The sequence below is a fragment of the Tenrec ecaudatus genome, chromosome 13, assembly GCF_050624435.1.
Source record: "Tenrec ecaudatus isolate mTenEca1 chromosome 13, mTenEca1.hap1, whole genome shotgun sequence".
Lineage (NCBI taxonomy): Eukaryota > Metazoa > Chordata > Mammalia > Afrosoricida > Tenrecidae > Tenrec > Tenrec ecaudatus.
Window position 1 is genome coordinate 69,117,704 of NC_134542.1, and position 22,672 is coordinate 69,140,375.

The 22,672-nt window shown below is 42.8% G+C and overlaps 1 protein-coding gene across 3 annotated transcripts in view; it reads left to right on the forward strand.

Annotated features, from left to right (window-relative positions):
• Window positions 1-17,390, forward strand: part of FASTKD1 (FAST kinase domains 1) — a 28,836-nt gene extending 11,446 nt beyond the window's left edge. For all 3 annotated transcript variants that reach the window (XM_075529474.1, XM_075529475.1, XM_075529476.1), the window contains 11 exons: window positions 137-535; window positions 1,747-1,857; window positions 2,699-2,830; window positions 3,487-3,976; window positions 5,143-5,257; window positions 9,183-9,311; window positions 10,501-10,632; window positions 11,846-11,959; window positions 14,338-14,476; window positions 15,780-15,894; window positions 17,149-17,390. In XM_075529474.1, the coding sequence (XP_075385589.1) occupies window positions 137-535; window positions 1,747-1,857; window positions 2,699-2,830; window positions 3,487-3,976; window positions 5,143-5,257; window positions 9,183-9,311; window positions 10,501-10,632; window positions 11,846-11,959; window positions 14,338-14,476; window positions 15,780-15,894; window positions 17,149-17,250 (1,978 nt within the window). In that variant the 3' untranslated portion in view covers window positions 17,251-17,390. The remainder of the gene's footprint in view (window positions 1-136; window positions 536-1,746; window positions 1,858-2,698; window positions 2,831-3,486; window positions 3,977-5,142; window positions 5,258-9,182; window positions 9,312-10,500; window positions 10,633-11,845; window positions 11,960-14,337; window positions 14,477-15,779; window positions 15,895-17,148) is intronic.
• Window positions 17,391-22,672: the final 5,282 nt, after the last annotated feature.

The following is a 22,672-nucleotide window of genomic DNA, read 5'->3' on the forward strand; positions in this document are numbered from 1 at the left end:
CTTGTATTTTTAAGAAAAACTTCCTATTCTATAGCCTGTTCTGTTTCTCCTAATTCCTCTCTCTAGATGATCATTTAATTTCCCTTTTGGTGACGACTCCGCGATAATGTGAAAATGTATGTTTTTCTTTTCTTAGGGCCTTGTCTGTTGTGATGGTCAGCACATCCTCTTTAATCTCACGACGTTTCCGAGAAAGATTAGTAAACAAAACAGAGCTCCTGATAGACACCCTAGATTCGTCCCAGGTCAATGTTGCAAGGAGAATACTGCAGTTTCTTCGGAATGTTAAATATAACCATCAGCCGCTCTTAGAAAAGTGTAATACAGTGTTTTTAAACAACATGAACGACCTTGATTTGGATTCTATTAGTAAAGTAAAAGAGCTGTACCAGTCTCTACAGTTTCACAGTTTTGAGTTTCTGCAGACGGCTAAAAAGAAGCTAACGGCCATGATTCCTCTGTGTGATGACCCGGCCGGCTTGGTAAAGCTGTTTGTTGTGCTGGGACCCTTGGCGGGACCTGAAGAAAAGGCGCAGTAAGTGCCGCTAAACATGCTTTTTTATTAGGGCTCCCTGGCTTCTATATGGTTGGTTTTCCTGGAAGTTTCAGAGGACACAAAAATCACCCCGCCAAACTGTGTAAAGGAGCAGCACTCTTAAGGGCTCCTCCCTGATTCTTTCTCTGATTTAATCTGCATGTCAGCTGTTAAATCTACCATATTCTACGGAGTCCCTAGGTGGTATGGGCAGGAGTCCCTAGGTGGTACGGGCAGGTAAGCAGGGGCGTGATGCCGGTTCTCTCAAGAAAGCCCCAGCCCTGTTTCTGAGAGGTCCCAGCCTTTGAAAACCCATTGGAACGCAGTTCCCCTCTGACAGACGTGGGGTCACCAGGAGCTGGAATGGGCTCAGTGGCAACGGGTGTGCTCCGAAAAAGGAGCCCTGCTGGCATAGTGGATTAGGCATCTCACTGCAGGTCAGCAGTTCAAATCCACCTGCCACTTTCTACCCCCGTCAAGATTGGCAGTCTCGGAAACCCCACGGGAGCATTTCTACTCTGCCCTCCAGGGTCCCGATGGGCAGAGAAGTAAGACGGGGGTGGAGGACCAAGGGGCTGGAAAATCCCTGGGAAACCTGGGCTTGAAGCCTGCGATAAAGAAAATACTGGCTGGCCGGGTTTGTGTGGCGCCATCCGGGAAGAGTAGAAAAAATGATTTTATCCTGCTAGCCTCAGATCTCATGTTTCGTTCCCGTTTTCTCGGTGATCTGAAAAGATCCAGTTTACTCCTTTTATCATTGCCCACTTTGGATGGTTTCAAAATGGGCTGTTTATTCACATTTTCCATGTATTGTGTTCATCGTAAGACGTCAGTACATAACACTTCCATTATGCAGGGAAAATAAGCACATTGGCTTACTGCTTAGTTCATATTTAATCTTCAAACTTGGAATAATTTCATTGTATAACTATTTTAAAAACACCGGAACTTTGTGTTAAGTCCTTTATGAAAACATTTTTGCTGAGAAAAGGAAACAAACATTTTCATCTTATGCTATATTGAGCCCTTAATTCCTGTGAAGAAAGCAATTTTATATACTATTTGTGAAATAATATCGCAATTATAGGAGAAAATAGAAATCACATAGTGAATTCAGTTTTTGTTCACATTATTTTTTTATCCAAACAAGTTATTTTTTAACAAGTGAATCATCAGTTCTTCAATATGTAAGTATTTTCCTTTGCTTTTAGACTTACTTCAACCATCTTGTTGATGTCAGAGGAGCTGACCAGCCAGCAAGCCCTAGCGGTGTTGGGAGCAATAGAAGAGATGGAAAGTAGAAATTCACAGCTGATTAAAAAGTAATCTTTCCTTAACTTCGCAGTGTTAAGTTTGAGTTATCGTTTAGTGCGTGTGTTTAGGAAAATATAAATTGTGCCCCCCCGGCCCCTATAATCTAGCTGGTTTTGAAGAAATAGGGCTTAACACTTAGGAGGCACCACTTACTCCCCGTGTTTTCCAGAGTAGAGGTAGAGCGCTGACGCAGGGCAGCTCTTGGTGCAGTTGCTGCTCTCGTTCGTCAGCACAGTGTCCTCTCTCGGACAGTGGAGAGAGCAGAAGACTGAAGAAGGGCAGTTTCTGTCGAGTCATTCTCCCCCCTGCGAATTGGAACTGTCTCACACCACAGTTACCTTCAATCACGTCATGTCGTCATGTTTCTTTATCTGAGATTTCAGGAGAAAAGGCATGTTCGTTTTAATGCTAAGCTTTATGTTTTCAATGTCTGTTATCTGTTCCTTTATTGTAGTATTCTTTCTGCTCACTCCTTCCAACTTACTGCCTCTTACGATTTTCCCCTTGGTTTGAAGCACCTCTCTGAGGGGCCCAATGGGTTTGAGGGGGGAATAGTCAGTCAGTTTTGTTACCCGTGAATACTTCCTGGTTCTGTTTTTGTTGGAGAGAATGTGGGATTTGATACCCCCTCCATGAGACTTTATTCAAAAAAGAAGGCTCTATTTTTCAGGCCTCTCATAAGTTTAATTGGACACCATTTCATTCACTTGTCCGTGACAGTGCTTCTCTCATTTTATTTTAATGGCGTATTTCATGCTATTTCTCCGGTACACAGAATAGCATGTGGCTCTCAGGAAATGCTCGGTGACAAACGAGTGATTTGGTTATGATACATCTTTTATCTTGTAGAATCGCTTCAGTTGTGCATAAGCATTTGGATACCTATAGACCGCTGGAGTTGTTGAAGGTAACTCGAGCACTGAATTTCCTGCACTTTCAAAGTAAAGACATTTTTGTGAAACTCAGAGAATTACTGCTTAGGTAAGATTGCAAGTACTTGTTTTGTTTTTCGTTCTGTAATCTAACCTCAGCATTCATTGCTCACGTACAGAGTCGCCTGGGACATTGTGGACCTAGTGCCAGCTAGCTCACTATGACACTTTGATGATCCCTTCTCTTGCTTTTAAACCTTAAGATTCTTTAAAAGCTCCTAGTTTTGGGTTTGCTCTGTAACTGGCAGTAGGATATTTTGCAAGAGTTTGGCAAAGGAGTAGAGCATGGGATGAACTGCATATCTAGATGTGTTCTGTTTGCTTTCAGGTTGTCTTGCCTCTGTAGCAGAACTTAGATGGGAACCGGGAGTACTGGGTGACCACTGTGTGCCAGGCCCCATAGCAGCTCATACCAACTCCTCTTGCCACATCAGAACCTCAGCGCAAATTCTATCCAACTAGTTCCTTGTGTTATCCAGGAATTGAAGTTTTTATCTTCCCATTAAAAATATTTGGGGTGTGCTTCAGACCCTTGACGTTCCCTTCATGATACATTGTGGGCCTCTTTGGCCTGGAAGCGCCCTTACATTGATGAGTCTTTCCACTGCCTGTTAGTGATGGAGCAACCCCCAGCGTGCTGCTCCGTGCTGGGGCTTTGCTCTTGAGGGTGCAGTGTTGATCGTGCGCTTTTCCCTTGCCCGCCAGCGGCCTGAAGACGAGCATGGTGCCGCATGAGATGGCGCTGCTGGCCTATGCTCTCTCCATGCTCCCCGGGCCCCACCTGGATGCCGCCGCCACCGCCCGCATCCAGGCCGTTTTGCCGCAGTGTGACCTCAGTGACCTCAACAGTTTTGCCACCTGCATTTCAAAATGGATCTACTGTGAGCCTCACACGCACCTGAGCAGCGTCACCGGGAAGCAGCTGAGACTACTTCAGCAGTTGGACCACTGCGGCCGCCAGAGGCTGCGGGCCAGCAGCAGCCTGGACCTGCTGTGGGAGGAACTCCGGTCCGTCAAAGGAGACTGGTTTTACGAGTCCCTTCTGGAGAACACCATGGCCACGCTGCAGCAGCTGGCAGCGGAGATCAACGTCACGCATGTTGTGAGCGTCGCCTCCCTCATTTCCAAAACGAGCTACCTCAGCACCGCGCTCCTTGACCGGATTGCCTCGGTGGTCCTGCAGCAGGCTGAAAAGGTAAGCCGCAGCGTGCCTCCTGCGGAAGCATAGCCTCTTAGCATCAGTACTTTGACACCTGCAGGCGGTATCTGGTGTGCTTACATTGCTCTGGCCACTTGTGGCTCCTCCACCTTACACGGCCCGGAGCCACCGTCTTTCCCAACATTGCCAGTGAGGGCAGATTGGAGATCATCCTCTGATTTGTTAGAATGCTGCTAAAGAGCAAGGCTTGACATTCAGTGACTAGAAGGACATGCGTGCAAATAATAGGAGTGGTATTAGGATAGTGGCGTATACATTACTTTGTTGTTCCTTTTTATTTCTATAATCCTGTTGTACTACGTGTACTATTTAAAAGCAGTTGTACCAAAAGTGCAAGGTAAATGTGATAACCGAGAAGATGTTAAAGTTGCCACTGACTTTAGGATTCTCAATTTGCTCTTGTCCATTTTGGAACGTATGGTATTTTTAAAATGCCATTCACACAATCCCTCGGGTATACATCATGTTTTGTTACTTATAGGACAGTATCTTTTCTCAGCTGAAAATGGAAAGCCTGTCGTACATGCTTAGCATTGTTTCTGGCAGCCAGGAAGTATTTGGTGAGTGAGTGAGTATTGAAATTGAATGAATGACAAAGGGGGGGGGGAAAGGATGATAATAAATTAAGATACAGAAATATCCTACATGTTAGCTTGATCCTTTGAGAACACCAAATATCATGGAAATCAGTGTCACCATTTCCTATTCATTTCAGTGACTGATGAATTCTGGAGCGGACTTTAGACCTAATAAATTAGGTAGTATAACATCTGATTTTTTCCCTCTGCATTAATACTTTTAGCATATGTTCTATAAAAGCTCGATTTGTGTTAGTACTCATAGTTAAGTAGATTGGGCAACAAAGCCACGGTCCTTGAGTCAGTTTGGACAGTGCTGCCCGTCCATAGGGCTCCCCAGGCATCCGCCACAGGCACAGAAAGCGTCTCTTTCTCCTGTGGAGCAGCTGGGGGGCGTGCATCACTGACCTTGCAGTCAGCCCGACACTTAACCCACAACGCTGCCAGGACCTCCTTGAATTTAACTAAGTGTGCTTAAAAAAAAAGACATAGCTAAAGTACTAGTGAAGTTTTAAATTGTTGGACTGAAATTTGAACTATAATAGTTTTCTTCTGTTCATGCAGATCCATCCTTTTTCAATGCTCGCTGTTATCCTCCCGTTCAGCATCTTGAACTATGACCCACCTCAAAGGGATGAATTCTTGGGAACCTGCATTCAGCGTCTTAATACTTACCTAGGTAGGTATATTGTTTGATAATGTATTGAATGAGTAATGTCAAAGGAGACTCATTAATGGGCTAATTGAACTCTTACAAAGTAGTCATAGTTGTATGATGTCTATACCTAAAAAAATAAAAGTTTCTATCCATATTTTAAAACCTTTTAATTTTAGAAAATGTCAAATTTACAGAACATTGGAAAGAATACAGCAAGGGACACACTTTGTACTCAACGTGAGGTTCAAGAATTATTAACACATTGTTGTCTTTGCTCTATTCATTTCTTTCTTGTCTTCTGATTATTTTCCTGAGCCATGTCTTTTTGGGTATGTGTGCATTATTTTAGCTTTTGCTTTTTAAAAAAAATCATTTTATTAGGGGTTCATACAACTCTTATCACAATCCATGCATAACATCAATTGTGTAAAGCACATTTGTTCATTCATTGCCCTCATCATTCACATAACATTTGCTCTCCACTTAAGTCCCTGGCATCAGGTCCTCATTTTTCCCCCTCCCTCCCTGCTCCCCCCTCCCTCATGAGCCCTTGATAATTTATAAATTATTATTTTGTCATATCTTGCTCTGTCCGACATCTCCCTTCACCCACTTTTCTGTTGTCTGTCCCCCAGGGAGGAGGTCACCTGTAGATCCTTGTAATCGGTTTCCTCTTTCCAACCCCCTCTCCCTCTACCCTCCCAGTATCTCCATTCACACCACTGATCCTGAAGGGATCATCCACCCTGGATTCCCTGTGCCTCCAGCTCCTATCAGTACCAGTGTACATCTTCTGGTCTAGCCAGACTTGCAAGGTAGAATTGGGATCATGATAGTGGTGGTGGTGGGGAAGCATTTAGGAACTAGAGGAAAGTTATATGTTTCATTCTTGTTTCATCGCACCGACTGGCTCGTCTCCTCCCCGAGACCCATCTGTAAGGAGATGTCCAGTGGCCTACAAATGGGCCTCCACTCCGCACTACCCCCGTCATTCACAATAATATGATTTTTTGTTCTGATGATGCCTGATACCTGATCCCTTCAACACCTCGTGATCACACAAGCTGGTGTGCTTCTTCCTTGTGGGCTTTGTTGCTTCTGAGCTAGATGGCCGCTTGTTCACCTTCAAGCCTTTAAGACCCCAGACGCTATATCTTTTGGTAGCTGGGCTCCATCAGCATTCTTCGCCACATTTGCTTATGCACCCATTTGTCCTCAGTGATGGCATCATGGAGGTGTGCACCCAATGATAGGATTTTTTGTTCTTTGATGTCTGATAACTGATCCCTTCGCCACCTCTTGATCACACAGGCTGGTGTGCTTCTTACATGTGGGCTGTGTTGCTTCTGAGCTAGATGGCCACTTATTTGCCTTTCCTGAGCCATTTCAGTGTAACTTGTAGGCATTATGACCTTCTGCCCAAATTAATGTATGAACCCTAAGAATAATGATGTTCCTCAATAATACTGTTTTCGTACTTAGAAAATGAACAGTTCTTTTAACATCTGACACGCAGACCTTATTTAAATTGCCCTAATTATCCCCAAAATACCTTTGAGAGGGTCTTTGGTTGGTTTGTTTTTTTAAACCTTCATCTCCTCTAGGTCCATTCATTGTGTTTGGTTGTTATTGCCCCTGCCCTGCTGTTGTTGGGTGTTCTGACTCACAGCAATCCATGTATAACGGAAGGAAGCGCTTCTGGCTGCTGTGCCGTCCCCACAGCGTTCAGCTTAAGGCCGTCCTGGTGTCACAGTTGTTAGGCACTCGCTGGCTACCGTACGGCAAGTTCCAGGTTTCAGACGCATCAGTGGCTCCACAGGAGAAGAGTTCAGCTGATCTACGTCTTTAAAGGCCACAGCCTAGGGGACCGAACGGGGCAGTTCTGTTCTGCCCCGCCACGCGGGGTTGCTATGAGATGGAATTGACTCAGCACCCAACAATAACGATGTTCTATTTAGAATATAGTTTATTACCTATCACTACCTTCCTCTCACACACACCTTTTTAGTTATCAAATACACAGAACATTTAAAGAATGGCATAACAAACATGCCGTCCTGGTGGTGGAGTGGTTATGTCTTGGTCTGCTAACTAAAGGGTCAGCAGTTTGAAACCACCAGCTGCTCCTCAGGAGAAGTATGCGGATTTCTACTCTCCTCCCACCCCCAAGGCCCCTCGAAAACAGTGGTTCTCAACCTTCCTCATGTTGTGGTGACCCCCCCCCCCAACCATAAAATTACTTTCGTTGCTACTTCGTCACTGTCATTTTGCTACTGCTATGAATCGGGCGACCCCTGTGAAAGGCTTGTTCAACCCGCAAAGGGGTTGCGACCCACAGGTTGAGAACCGCTGCTCTAAAAAGTTACAGCCTTGGAAACGCACAGGAGAAGTTCTCCCCTGCCCTACTGGGTGGTTATGAGCCGGCATCAACTTGATGTCCACAAGTGTGGTTTTTTCCGGCGTTGCTGACCTTAGCTAGCAGAAGCAGGCAGTGGCTCTCCTCTCCCCCCTTTCCCTTTTACCCTTCCAGTCCTCAGTTGTGCTCGCCACAGGTTGGCTTTTCAAAAGTAGGGCTTTTCCTCAGATCCACACAGCTTATTTGTCGTGCTGAGGAAGTCTCCTGTCATCCAACGTTAACCAAGTGTTGATGTGTGCTTACTGTGTGTCAAACACCGGAGATCTAAACCAAGTGTTGATGTGTGCTTACTGTGTGTCAAACACCGGAGATCTAAACCAAGTGTTGATGTGTGCTTACTGTGTGTCAAACACCGGAGATCTAAACCAAGTGTTGATGTGTGCTTACTGTGTGTCAAACACCGGAGATCTAAACCAAGTGTTGATGTGTGCTTACTGTGTGTCAAACACCGGAGATCTAAACCCAAACCAAACGCATGGGCACCAGGCTGATGCTGACTCGTGGGCACCCCGCACTGCAGCTGTTGGTGAGAGTAAGAACAGAGGGACCCCACCCTCAGGGAGCAATGAACACATACCTGTGGCCAGGTGGTGATCAATACCTTTGAGAAACTGAGAGCAAAGTGTTGAGGATGGGGAACAGCAGGGCAGGAGCCGAGAGAATCAGAGACCAGCTGTCTGAGCAGAGGCGGCGTGTGATCGCATTGATAGACGGGCTAGAGCCCCAGCAGGAAAGACCCTCAGTGCGAAAGGGTCCTAGTTGAGAGGCGTGCTTGGTGGTTGCAGGAACAGCAGGGCTACAGTGGGGGGAACAGGAGATCAGAGAGAGACCCAGAGACAGTTCCCGCGAAGCTTTTCGCTGTGTCTAGAGAATGTGCGATGCTTAGTCAGTCATCTGGGAGCCCTGGTGGAGAACTGGTTGCATGCTGGGCTGCTAACCGTAAGGTCAGGGATCTGAGACCACCAGCCACTCCTAAGTGCAAGTCAAGGTGTTCTACCGCCGGAAAGAGTTAGTGTCTGGCACTGTATGCAGGGGTAGCTCTGCCCTGTCCTTCAAGGGTCGCATGGACTTGATGGCAGTGAGTTTGGCCTTGGTGTGAGTCCATCCGTCTGCTCTGCCGCTGACGCTGGGATCTTTGCTCCACTTTTCTCTATATACTGTTGCCCTTTGCTTGGAACACTTGTCTCTTCACGGTAATTTCATTTATTTATTTTCAAGGTAATTTCAAATCACTTCTCATTGACTTGTAATTCAGAAATGTTTACATTGCCTAAGTGTACGGTTGGAATGCATATAAAATGGAATTCTCTTATGGAATCAATACCCAGACCAAGAAAAATTACTCTTCCAAAATTTCTGTTTCAGTCACTACTGCACCCCACACAAAGGAAGCACTGTCCTGATCCGTTTTGTCAAGAGTGTGCTTGTCGTTTTTTGTCTGAAACCTGGTTGAACCTGAGTACAGTGTGTATTTAAGGTTATGTGAGGTAGTTTGTGATGGAATTTTGAAATCATCTCATCTCGTTTTAGGTACATTGGATCCTCTGATATTGGTGTTTCTTGCTTTCTCTTTGGCCACCCTGGAATATTTTCCAGAAGAATTGATAAAGGCAATTTTTAACATCAAATTCTTATCCAAATTGGACTACCAACTTGAATGTATGTATCTATATTTTAATCTATGGTTGTAATAAATTATTTGTAGTTTATATCTGTTTTAGTGTTACTATTCTGAGACATTTAAATACTAATAGAATTCCCCCCCATATTTATAGAAGTATTTCATGCTTATTTGTGAAAAATTTTGAAAGTATAGACAAATATGAAATTGAACATGAAAAACCTTCTGATTTGTTTTGGAGTATATCTTTTCTGTATCTCTCCAACTCATATATGTAACTTATAAATATCTAGATTTGTTTTCAGGCAGCATTTAGATTTATGTTCCCTTTATGTGCTACTTTTTAATCTTAATAGTTTTATTAGAACATAATATATGCCACTTTTAAAACCTAGCTATATTATGAATGAGTTTCCATGCCATTAAGAAAGTTTGAAAATAAGGAGCTGATACAAAGGGCTCAAATAGAAAGCAAATGTTCTGAGAATGATGATGGCAACAAATGTACAAATGTGCTTGATGCAAGGGATGTATGTGTGGAGTGTGATAAGAGTTGTATGAGCCCCTAATAAAATGATTTTTTTAAAAAGTTTGCAAACAAAAAAAAAGTCTGATGCCATTTTTTTATTGTATTAACAAGGGGGCTTAAAATATTTCATTTTCCACTAAAATGGAAGTGTGCACCTATGCTATTTCATGGATTTAAAACAATTTATCATGGAGCCCTGGTGATGTAGTGGTTATGTGTTGGACCACAATGCACATGGTCAGCAGTTCAAAAGTACCAGCAGCTCAGCAGGAGGAAGACTGGGCTTTCTACTCTTGTGAGCAGTTAGTCTCGATCCCCACAGGGGCCACTGTGAGTCCAATTTGACCAGAGGACAAGGAGTGAGATTATGTTGTAGGTTGTTTGTAGTTCTTCACGACTGTAAATAACGAATCGTTACATGTAAATCAGTGACTGATTCTGTGATGTTTCTTTAAGATCGATTCCTAAGTGTGGAATTTTTAGGCCAGTGGAAAAAAATGACAGATTGTTTTGATGTAGGTTTGATATTCATAATCAGTGAAAATGATGTGGAATTAGCCCTGAGGATGCCCCTCAGTGTAACAATTATGAAACACAAAGGGTGTGACTGTAACAAATGATTTTAAGAGACTGAAAGGATGGATGATGGGAGCAAACACATGTTATCCTTGCACCTAACCTTCTACTTTTCATTTCAGTTTTACCTTCATCTCTAAACTTGAGGGTCCAGTTCCGGCTGATGGAGTTAAATCGAGCGGTCTGCTTGGAATGCCCCGAGTTTCAGATCCCGTGGTTTCACGACCGTTTCTGCCAGCAGCTGCATAATAAAGGTTTGCATTTTCTTTGGGCCAGAGAGTAGAGTTTAAGTATAAAGTTGATATGTAGGTAATAATGTAAATAAAAATTGACCCACGGCCGAGTCCCTAAGTGAGAACGTAAGTCACATCCCTGCTTTTTCACTTCTCCATCTCTGATCCCAAGTGGTTTCTCTCCTTTTGCCCCACCCACCAAAACTGCATCCCCAGCCCTCCCACCACCCACGGCTGGGTCCTCACAAGCTAGACTCCTTTCTTTCAGTCAACTGCCAGGCTGTGCTGGCCTTCCCTCATGGGTTTGATATTCACAGGCTGACTCACACAATTCACAAAGATTATCTGTACGTATAGTGAGTGACCCATGTATTATAAGCAGAAAGGTTGGGAGAGGTCTTAGCAGGGGCTTCCCTTATCTCTAGAGACAGTCCCCTGGCCTATGGACAGATGTTCTCATCAAGCCAAGGTCTTTCGTCACTGCTACCTCTGCATACACATGAAACTGAATAGACCTGACCTAGGGAACATGCAAAGTGACTGCATCTTGCTCACTTCCCTTCCTGAAAAGGCCAGGTGTGGGTTCTACCCACCCGAGGGGGCTGGCTATTTTAGAAAGACAAAGGGCATCCTAATTGCTCAGGCTGTTTTTTTAAAGCCAGATACAAAAGGCCAAAATTAGTTCTTTGTCCTACATTTGCTACTGTCAAGCCTGAATAATACATTTGAATTTCTTAGAGGGGAATGGTATTTGTTAGTGGCACCATTTTGTAGATGAGCTTTGTAATATAAATATTTCTTAGGACAAAAAAAATTTCTTCTGGCACCAAACAAACCTCTTTTGGTAAAGAGCAAAGAACTTGTATTGAATTTAGTGTCACGATATATATTACTTTAAGGGTCTTGTTTATTTTAACAAGATCTCAAAGATAATGCAAGGATTAATTTTTATCTCAGTGTTGAGATAAGTTGAGAAGCTCTTCATCATGCCATATGGGTTGTTGGAAATACTAGTGTATTTTTATACAAATCATGTGTATGTTAGGTTTTTAAAAAAATAACTCAACCCCCTTATGCATTAGTTTTCTATAGGTGCTTTGTGTTATAGGTATGTGCATGCATGTTATTTATGTAGGCACATATGCTAAAAATATGTAATAGTCTACCACTTTGTAAATTGGAATGATTTTAATTTTTATTCTTTTAAATGAATGACTTATTTTTATTCTCGAAGATTCTGGAAGCATCAGTGGAGCACAACACCAGATGTATCAAATGCTTGCAGAAATACTAGGGGGAATCAATTGTGTAAGAGCCTCAGTTCCTACACCTTACTACTACACATTACGTAAGTCATTGGTGGGCTACTGATACTTTCAGAAGACTAAATGCGAATGGAATCATCTCGTTAGTTGGAACTTAAAATAGAAGTTGATTTATTTTTTTAATTCTGTTCCTAGGTTTTTGTTTAGTCAGTTGATTCTTACAGTGTTTTCATGAGTTCTTCTCAGGTTTTTTTTCTGTAGTTTCCCTCCCTCTTTCTCTCCATTTCTTGAAGTCTAAATACCATTCTTATGAATTCCTTATCAAGTAGTTGAATGCATTTTTCTTTTTAAAGTCATTGTGAGACCTTACATGTCCTATACGTTAGTTCTTCGGCCGTGTTATATGTGCGGTCCTCATCACCCTCACTTTGAGAGCACTTTCTTCTGACACTCAGTCATGAGCTCCCCACTTTCCCGTCCGCTCCTGCCATGTCCCTGATCACCAATCCAGTTACCGTTTGAAGAGCTACCCGGCCTGGGCTTCACAGACAGGAAATCGTATAAAACAAACGAAGCCCACCATAGTCAATGAATGCCTTTTCCTGAGAAAGGTCTTCAGGCTCTGGCTACCAGTCACTGCGGAAGGCACCCCGCCTTGCATATTTGTGGGAACAGAAGTTGTCCATTGTCTCTGAGACATGGTGGTGGTGTGGGATCTGTATTTCATTGACGATGATATGTTGGTGAGACCGGGGAAACTCACCGCCCACTCAGTGAGACAGAGAATATGAGTGTGTGTGAGTTCTTTGCTTTCTGTTTGTACAGCACAGTTGAAGGTAGCTTTTGCTGATGTTTTGGTGTCTGTTGTTAACAGATGGTACAGGAGTGGGTAGTGGCCTTCACCCAGTTGGTAGAGCTGCGGGATATACCGATGTGCCTGGGTGGTGTGGGCATAGTTCCTGTCTCCAGTTGGTTGGGACAAAGAATGGGGGGGGAACTAGCCAACGAGGACAAGTCCTTACAGATGAATATCAAAGAATACAGTATTGGAGTACAGCAAAATTGCTCTTTAGAAGCGAGGATGGCAAGACTTTGTCTTACATACTGTGAACACGCTAAGCAGCGGGAGAGGGATAGCATGCTGAGTAAAGGAAGGATCGGGCAGGAAGAGGAAAACTCTTCAGGAGACGGATGGAAATCGTGATGGTAACCATGGCTCAGACGTACAAACAGTTAGGAGAAGGCGGGGGACCGGGCAGGGTTGCACTGGCTCCAAGTGTTGCTATGCGTCAGAACGGGCGCGACGTCATTTCGATTCCACACAGTCAAACTCCACACTTGCTGCCATTGGGTGGATGCCGACCCGGCGACCTGGTCGGACAGGATAGAACTGCCCCCGTGGGGTTCTGAGAAGATAACCCTTCTGGGAGTAGAAATCCCTGTCTTTCTCCCAAAGAGTGGTTGGTGGTTTTGAACTGTTTACCTTGCAGTTAGCAGCCCAACTTGTAATCAGGGTGCTCTTGATTCCACATAGATCGCTCTTAGTGAGCTTACCACCCATAGCAGACCCCCTTTATTCCCCCCCCTTTTTTTTAACTAGCCAAGCAACTTAAGCTAAATGATCATTTAGTTTTTGAGCACTTTGTGGGATAATTTTGGATTAGGTTTTAAAGATTATTTTAGCACAATTTTTCCCACAGTTCTATTTACTTTCATTTTTAATATATAAAACTTTTACCTAGAACAAAAAAATTAATCATTCTAAATGAGGGGGAATGCAGTTTGGGGACCCAAGATCCATCTGTAGGCAACTGGACATCACCTTACAGAAGGAGGAGATGAGCCAGTCAGGGTGCAGTGTAGCAACGATGAAACATACAACTTTCCTCTAGTTCCTAAATGCTTCCTTCCACCGCCACCCCCCCCCCACTATCATGATTCCAATTCTACCTTACAAATCTGGCTAGTCCAGAGGATGCACACTGGTACTGATAGGAACCGGAAACACAGGGAATCCAGGACAGATGACGCCTTCAGGACCAGTGGTGAGAGTGGTGATACCTGGAGGGTGGAGTAGAAAGGGGAGAACCAATTACGAGGATTTACATATAACCACCTCCCTGGAGGACGGACAACAGAAAAGTGGGTGATGGGAGACGTCGGACATGTAAGATATGACAAAATGATGATAATTTATAAATTATCAAGGGTTCATGAGAGGTGGGAGCAGGGGGAGGGAGGGGAAAAATGAGGAGCTGATACCAAGGGCTCAAGTAGAAAGGAAATGTTTTGAGAATGATAATGGCAACAAATGTACAAACGCACTTGACACAATGGATGGATGTATGGATTGTGATAAGAGTTGTACAAGCCCCCAGTAAAATGATTAAAAACAAAACAAAACACTTCTACCTGCTTAGTGTTTACTTTATTCCTATCACCAATTTCTATGCCTCCATAGACTTTGAATGCATATTAGACAAAAGGAAAAAGCCTCTGCCTTATGAAAGCCATAACACAGTTTGGAGGAAAGTGCCGGATGTCCATTGGAAACCCAATATTCAAATAGCTGGATCAAGGCTGCCACCAGGAGCTGAAAGGTAATCGTGTGTTAGTTTTAGAGTTTGCTTCCTCTGGGTTAAATTGGGCACAAATTAATGTACTCATTAACAAGGATTAATTAGAGTGGAATCGGCCCCTTACTTATCAAGCATTCTCTTCCCTCCCACTGCTTTTCCGGTGACTCCTACCTGGCAGGAATGTGCTTCCTTGTCTGGTCAAAGCCGAGCAGTCCAGTTCAAGGGCTGGCCCCGCCAGCTGTCCCCAGGAGAGAGAGAGCCTTCTCGGCAGTTCCGTTCTTCTCCATGTTGCTGATGACTCTGCCATGCGTTTTTAACAGTTTTATTGGCACTTCACATCAAGAAGACTTGTACAATCACTGCCACAATCAATTTTAGAACATTTTCTTCCTTGTACTCATTGTTATTCATGTAATTAAAAAAATTGTGGCAAAGATATACACCACAAAACATTCTCCAATTCAACAACCTCTACATAAAATTAAGTGCCATTAATTATACTCTTCGTGTTGTAGAGCCATTCTTGATAACCTCTCCCAAATCATTCCACCACCATTAACATAAACTCAGTGCCCCTAAGCAATAACTCTTCCTCCTTCACCCGTGGTAACCATGGTCGAGTGTAGTGGGGCTTTTTTCCTTGTAGTTTTCTTGATATAATATTCACAAAGCTTACCCTTTAATGCTCCCTCCCTGCTCCCGCCTTCATTGTTTGTGTCCCAGATCCCTCCCCTTCCCTCTTTGCCACCTTTTACATTGCCTTATAATTACTTACTTCCCCTATAGGACAGGGTAGAACTCTGCCTTTGACTCCATTCCGACTCACAGTGACCCTATAGGACAGGGCAGAACTACCTCTGAGGGTTTGCCAGACTGTAACTCTTTATGGGAATAGAAAACTTCATCTCCTGGGCGTTGCTGCTGGTTCTGAACTGCTGACCTTGCCGATCACAGTCCAATGTGTATCCACTATGCCACCAAGGCTCCTAACTACTTCCTTACATGTTACACATTCTCTGTTAGAGCTCAATTATGTCATTTATCGTTTTATCCTTTATAAGGACTTACGTATAGTAGAGACATATTAAATATGTTGGCCCAAGAAACAAATGGTTGAAAGCGTGAAGAGATTTACTATAATCTGCTATAAATTTTACTTGGTTTACTAGATCATCAATTATTAATTTCTTAAGGTAAGGAAAAAAAGTGTACTCATTTATGTTTCTTTGAATTTCGTACGTTTATAAGGATGTATCTTGTTCCAGAAAGCTTTTTAATTGCTCAGTATCTCATTTTGATTTTAAATCACTTTCATTTTATGTAGGATTGCTTTGGAGTTTTTGGATGCAAGAGCTTTTTGTAGAAACATCCATCACTTAAAGGGAATCTCTGCCATGAAAAAGCGACACTTGGAAATTTTGGGTTATCGTGTAATTCAGGTACGGAGGACCACTCACTTAAAAATACCAATGGGCACAGGCTATATTTTTAGTATGAAAGTTCCCGAATTACCATTGTTCTTTGTGGTAAAATAATGATCAAAAATTATTTCCATGGGCGCGGGGAGGAGTGGAGACCCAAAGCCCATCTGTAGATAATTGGACATCCCCTTACAGAAGGGTCCCAAGGAAGAGGCAAGCCAGTCAGGGTGCAGTATAGCACTGATAAAACATACAACTTGCCTCTTGTTCTTTAATGCTTCCTCCCCCCACTATCATGACTTAAATTCTACCTTACAAATCTGACTAGACCAGACAGAACATGCACACTGCTACAGATAAGAGCCTATAACACAGGGAATCCAGGACAGATCAACCCCTCAGGACCACTAATGAGAATAGAGATACCAGGAGGGGAAGGGGATGATGAGGGGATAAAGGGGGAGTCGATCACAGGATCAGACATATAACCCCCTCCCAGGGGGATGAACAACAAAAAAGTGGGTGAAGGAAGACAGTGGATGATGTATGATATGAAAATAATAATTGATAAATTATCAATGGTTCATAATAAAGGGAGAGAAAAAATGAGCTATATCAAGGGCTCAAGGAGAAAGAAAATGCTTTGAAAATGATGGTGGCAACATATGTACAAATGTGCTTGACACAATGGATGGATGGATGGATTGTGATAAAGAGCTGTAAGAGCCCCCAGTAAAAGTATTTAATTAAAAACAAAAAGAAAAATATTTCCTATTTCTTTTTGCCAGTTGGTATTTGCTGATCTGTGCTAGAGAAGGGGTGTTACGGATATAAGCATAGTTCTCAGAGGAAAATGGTACTGTAAGAAGGCGTTAGGTCACATCGGAAAAATGCTCATTGCTGATATTGTAGAAAACAAAGGTTAAAAAGAGCTGTGAACCAGAAAAGATAGTTGGGGCAATATGCCAGGGATGTGACCCACTTGGCTTCCAAAGAGGACTGTGGACTAATTTGGTAGAGTTCCAACAACTTACACCACAATTCTTGTATGTAAGTCTTCCCTTATGTTTTTTTGTTTCTGTTTCTTAAAAACTTTTATTCAGTGGGAGAAGAGAGGGAAAAAAAGAGGAGCTGATACTAAGGTTTACTAGTGTTGATTTTCCTTAATTTTCTCTTAAAACAATTTTGGAAGTTCATTTTTTTAAATTAAAAATTGTATGATTAAAATAACAACAAAACCCTTTTATTCAAACCACATTACTTATTTTATAGATTCCGCATTTTGAATGGAACTCAATGGCTCTATCAACAAAGGATGCTAAGATGGACTACCTGAAAGAACGGATATTTGGAGAAGGCAAATCATCATCATAGTCTTGATGTAAAATTAGCTTTCATCATTTGTTGCAGTTGGACTTATTTTGATTAAGTGGTTAAAAATAGTGTGGAATTAACTGATTTCAAGACCTATTGAATACCTCTTAAAATAAAGTTAAACAGATTTTTTTAATGGAGTACTTTCCCTATTATGTGGGCTGAAAATTGTTTAATGTTCTTAATATAAAAGACATGTAGCCTTTACAAAACATAAGCAGCTTATCACTCATTCTTTGAGTGTATACTCTGCACCAGAAATTGATTTCTGCACTGGGGACACAGTAGTGTGTGCATCCTGTTTTCTGTGTGCGGTCAGACTTTAAACAGACTAATGAATAAAATACATTTTACATGGTATTAAGTTCAGTAGAGAAAAATCCAATACAGGCGATAGGGATGTCTTCGGGTGTATAATTTTAGTTCAGATAATCTAGGAAAGACCCATTGAGGTGATATTTTGAGAGAAGATGTAAGGAGGTAAGGCTACCTGAAGGTAGAGTATTTGGGGCGCCAAACCACTGCCATTGATTCGATTCTGACTCGTAGTAAATCTATAGAATATTTCTAAACCAAAAATCTTTATGGGAGCAGATGTAACCAGTTTACTTTGGTTGCTCTGTTGGGATAAGGAAAGACTGGAATAATCCAGTCAAGAAATGAACAGTGGTGCCCACCAATGTGCATTCACAGCGTTACAGTAACAAAAAAAGATGGAAACAACTCCAGCCCATCAGTGTGAATGGATACACTGTGATAATAGTCACAATGGGTAACAAGCGGCCATCTAGCCCAGAAGCAACAAAGCCCACATGGAAGCAGCACACCAGCCTGTGTGATCATGAAGGGCGGAGGGGACCAGGTTTCAAGCAACAAAGGCGGGGTAGGGGGGAATCATATCGTGAATGAGGGGAGTGCATGATGGGGACCCAATGCCCATCTGTAGACAACTGGACATCCCTTGCAGAGGGGTAGTGGGGAGGAGATGAGCCACTCAGGGTCCAGTGTAGCAAAATGAAACTCATAATCTTCTAGTTCTTAAATGCTTCCTTCCCCCGCAACTATCACGATCCCAATTCTACCTTGAAAACCTGGTTAGACCAGAGGATGCACAGCAGTACAGTTGGGATCTGGAAACACAGGGAATCTAGGACAGACGAACCCCTCAGGACCAATGGTGAGAGTGGTGATACCGGGAGGGAAGGAGAGGTAGAAGGGGAACTGATCTCGGGGATCTACATATAAATTCCTCTCTGGGAGATGGGCAACAGGAAAGTGGGTGAAGGGAGACGCCGGGCAGTGTAAGATAAGATAAAATAATAATCTATAAATTATTAAGGGTTCATGAGGGAGGGGGAGCGGCAAAGGAGAGGGAGGGAAAAAAGGAAAATGAGCTGATTCCAGGAACCCAAGTGGAAGGCAAATTTTGAGAATGATGAGGGTCAATTGATGTATGTATGGATTGTGATAGAGTTGTATGAGCCACAATGGAATACTAGACAATTACAAAACTAACGAGAACATAAAACATAACAAATGAAGTATGCTGTGCTGAGAAAAATAAGTCAATCATCAAAAGACAAATATTGTATGTTCCCACTGTTATAAAAAGTGAGGACTGTATATAAACATTGAAAGACACATTCTTTCATGATTACTACCAGGCTTGGGAGGGCAGGATGGGAGAATCACTAGATTGGAGACACTAGTTGTTTTTGGTGACAGGAAAGGCAATACCAAATGAAGATGAGGTCCACACAATGTGACCATGATAAATGAAAACACCAGGAAGTACGTAACAAAAGGGGACAACTTTGATAAATACTGCTATACCTTCAATTTTGTAACAATAGTAATGACGACTAAGGCTGCAACTCTCGATGGGAGTGGAAATCCTCAGCCTTTTCCTGAGCAGCAGCTGGTGGTTTAGAAATGCTGACCTTGTAGTTAGCAGCCAAACGTGTAACCACTATGCCACCAGGGTTCCTCAGTGTATCCTTTAGGCATATGTTAATACATAGATATAATAAAGCATATAAGTGACACTGTTACTAGATATATATGGTGACTTCTCCCAGAATTCCAAACACTGCCACTGTTTATGGGAGTAGAAATCCCTGTCTTTCACCTAAGGATTGGCTGTGGTTTCCAACTGTTGACCTTGCAGGTCACAGCAGAATGCATAACCAAACCCAACCAAACAACTCATGGAAACAGCTGGGTTGAAGGGTTTAGAATCACGGTCTCAGAAAATTTCGTAGTAGTGCCGGAGCTCCTAAAGAATGGCAAGTGGCCGAGATGCAATTGTGGGTTTCTACTTTCTAGAGTGAAAGAATGAAGAAAACCCAAGACTCAAGAAATTAGTCAATAGGCCTAATTGCCCACATGAACCACAGTCTCTTGCCCTGACACTAGAAGGACTAGATGGTACCTGGATATCACTGCCAACTTCTGACAGGCACATGGTAGAAGGTCTCAGTAAGACGGGAGGGTTGGGGGGAACATAGATCAAATACTCAAATAGGTGAAAAGACCAGATGTACTGCATGAGAGTAACCTCCAAAATTAACCTCCTAAAACACCTTTAGCCAAGAACTGAAACCACTCCTGAAGGTCAACTTTTGGCTGAGCAATAGATTGATTTATAAAATAAGGCATAGCAGCCATGAGTCGTGTGTCCCTTAAGCAACTACAGGAGATCATACCGTCAATATGTGCCCCAAAGCAAAGATGGAAATGGAAGCTAGGTCAATGGAAACAGAACACACAGTGGAAGTAATAAGAATGTGGATACAGTGTTAAAGTTGTATCTGATGTCACAGAACTATTTATATACAAATTGTTCATGAGAAACTAATTCACTCTTCATTTAAGTCAACAATATCACTAAAAAGGAAAGGAGGAGGAGGAGGAAGAAGAAGGAAGAAGAAGAAGATGGAAGGAGGAGGAAGAAGAGGGAGAAGGAGAAGAGGGAGCAGAGGAAGAGGAAGAAGGCAGAGGCTTGGGCAGAGTAGTTCCAGAGTAAAAAATGGTCAGATTTTTTAATGTATTTTGAAGGCAGTGGAAAACAATTCACTCACCTACTAGATATGAAGGGTGAAAGAATGAGAGAAGGGAAGGAGTCAAGTAATTGAGTTTTTGTCCGGAGCCGCTAAAAGAATGTCATTGTCATTGACTGCAATGGGAAGTCTATGGGAATAACTGGAGGCAAGAAAGATCATGAATTTGGTTTGGGCTGTGTTTGTTATGCGTTTTATAAATTTAACTGGATATATCAAATAGGCAATTCAAAAAATAAAATTGGAGTTGCCAGACAGTGTAAGATATGACAAAATAATAATTTATAAATTATCAAGGGTTTATGAGGGAGGGGAAAAATGAGCTGATACTCAGGGCACAAGTAGAAAGCAAATGTTTTGAGAATGATGATGGCAACAAAGGTACAAATGTGCTCGACACAATGGATGCATGTATGGATTGTGATAAGAGTTGTAGGATCCCCAATAAAATTATCTTGAAAAAAATTGAGTCCCATGCTCCAGAGGTAAATTTGGAAGGTACCAGCAGTATGTAATGCCATGAGATGGATGAAATCATTAAAGTGTGCTTAAGAATAGGCCCAGAAAAGAGGTCAGTACTGAGCTGTGAGGCAGGCAAGAAGCAGAGGAACCAGCAAGAGTCTGAGCAAGAGTAGCCAACGAGGTAGGAGAAAAAGAGAGCAGCTTCCTAGAAGCCAAGTGAAGAAAGCATTTCAAAGATGCACATCATTGTTTATCGCAGCATCATTCACAATGGCCATGAGATGGAAACATCCTAACTGCCCATCAACAGGTGAATGGATCAGCAGAATGTGGTCCACACATACACACGATAGAATACTACTCAGCCTGTAGGAGTAACGAAGTCTAGATGCAGTGCATGTTGTAATATGGATGGAGCTTGCGGACACTATGCTGAGAGAAATAAGCCAGTCATAAAAGGACAGATGTTCCTTGACTTCCCGTGTGTGTGTGTGTAAACATGAGAAAAGGCAAATAGACCAAAGTTTATTAGTAGTGATTAGGCATGAGGGGATTAACAGTGATAGAAAAAAAATCACATAGATTAAGGGTAGGGTTGTATAGTCAATTATATCTGCCACTAAATTGTATACTTATAAAAATTAAATTGCTGAAAGTGTGTCATAGATATGCTTACAACAGCAACAATAAAAATAGCTGTTCTGCCTGTTACGTACAACCAAGAGCCTCATAGTTTGATTCCTTGGTTTAAAGGTTTAGGCTCATGGTTTCATGGTACATACCAGATAATTGGCCTAATAACGTTTTTAATGCTTCTATTTGACCTCTTATCTTGTTGCACAGTGTTTGGGGTCTTTACTAAAAGCTTGCAAATGACCATCCAGGCCCAAGAATTGATTTCTGTTCTGCAGCAACAGAGGAAGAAGAGGGGCCAGAGAGAGGAGGAGGAGATGGAATGTGTGACTATTTGCCTCCATGAGCAGCTGCCTCCTTTGCCATGCAATGAGAACTGGGTGGCTTCTTGCTTCCATTACTGAGCATGTTGATCAATGTTTTATAAAAGAATTCTGACCCAAAGAGGGAGATGCTGACAAGAATTTCCAGTCTTGTGGATTCTATAGCAATGGAGGGTAGATGAACCACTAAAACCATTGTCCTGAGATAATCTTTCAACTAACAAGATGGAAGGCAGTTAGGGATGGGTCACGCAGACCTCTGATTCATCCCACCAATCTTGTTTAGTGGGCTCCATGAGCCATCCCAGACAGCCTCAGCTCATGTGTAATCCTGGAGGTCCGGATGACTCATCTCAACACCGCCTCCCTGGAGAACAAGCAGCACAAGCCACGGAATAGGAGACCAATCGTGCTGGATAAGCACTAAGCAAGATACAAGAGTAAAGGCCGCTGGGAGAGATAGGACAGGGACTGAGGTGAGTCAGTGGGGTCCTGCCACCCGACCCTTAGAAAATCCCATGTCATGCCCCTGGACAGCATGTCTTCCTGAAATCATAAGATGATATGCTTTGTGATTGAATCATGCTTTGCGTAGTAAATCTCTGCTCCACTTATTGTCATACTGTCTTGTCATAGTGTCTTGTCTTGATGTCTTGCATGTGTGGCCTCCTCTGTTGTGCGGCAAACCCCTCAGGAGAAACTTGCTAGCATTTCTTAGTGCCTGAAGGGAGACGGAGTAGTTGTTTTTTCTGAAGTGGGGCAGTAGGCCAGGTTAAGTTTGGGAAGCTATGGTTTAGTGCCTTTCAACCTATGGGGTTAATCTTCCCCAACGATCAGATGGTATTCTCTTGTGATACATAAGCATTTCATTAGCTAATTTTCAGAAGTAGGCTGGCAGGCTGCTGTTAGTTTGGGTCTGGAAGCTCTACTGAAACCTGTACAGCA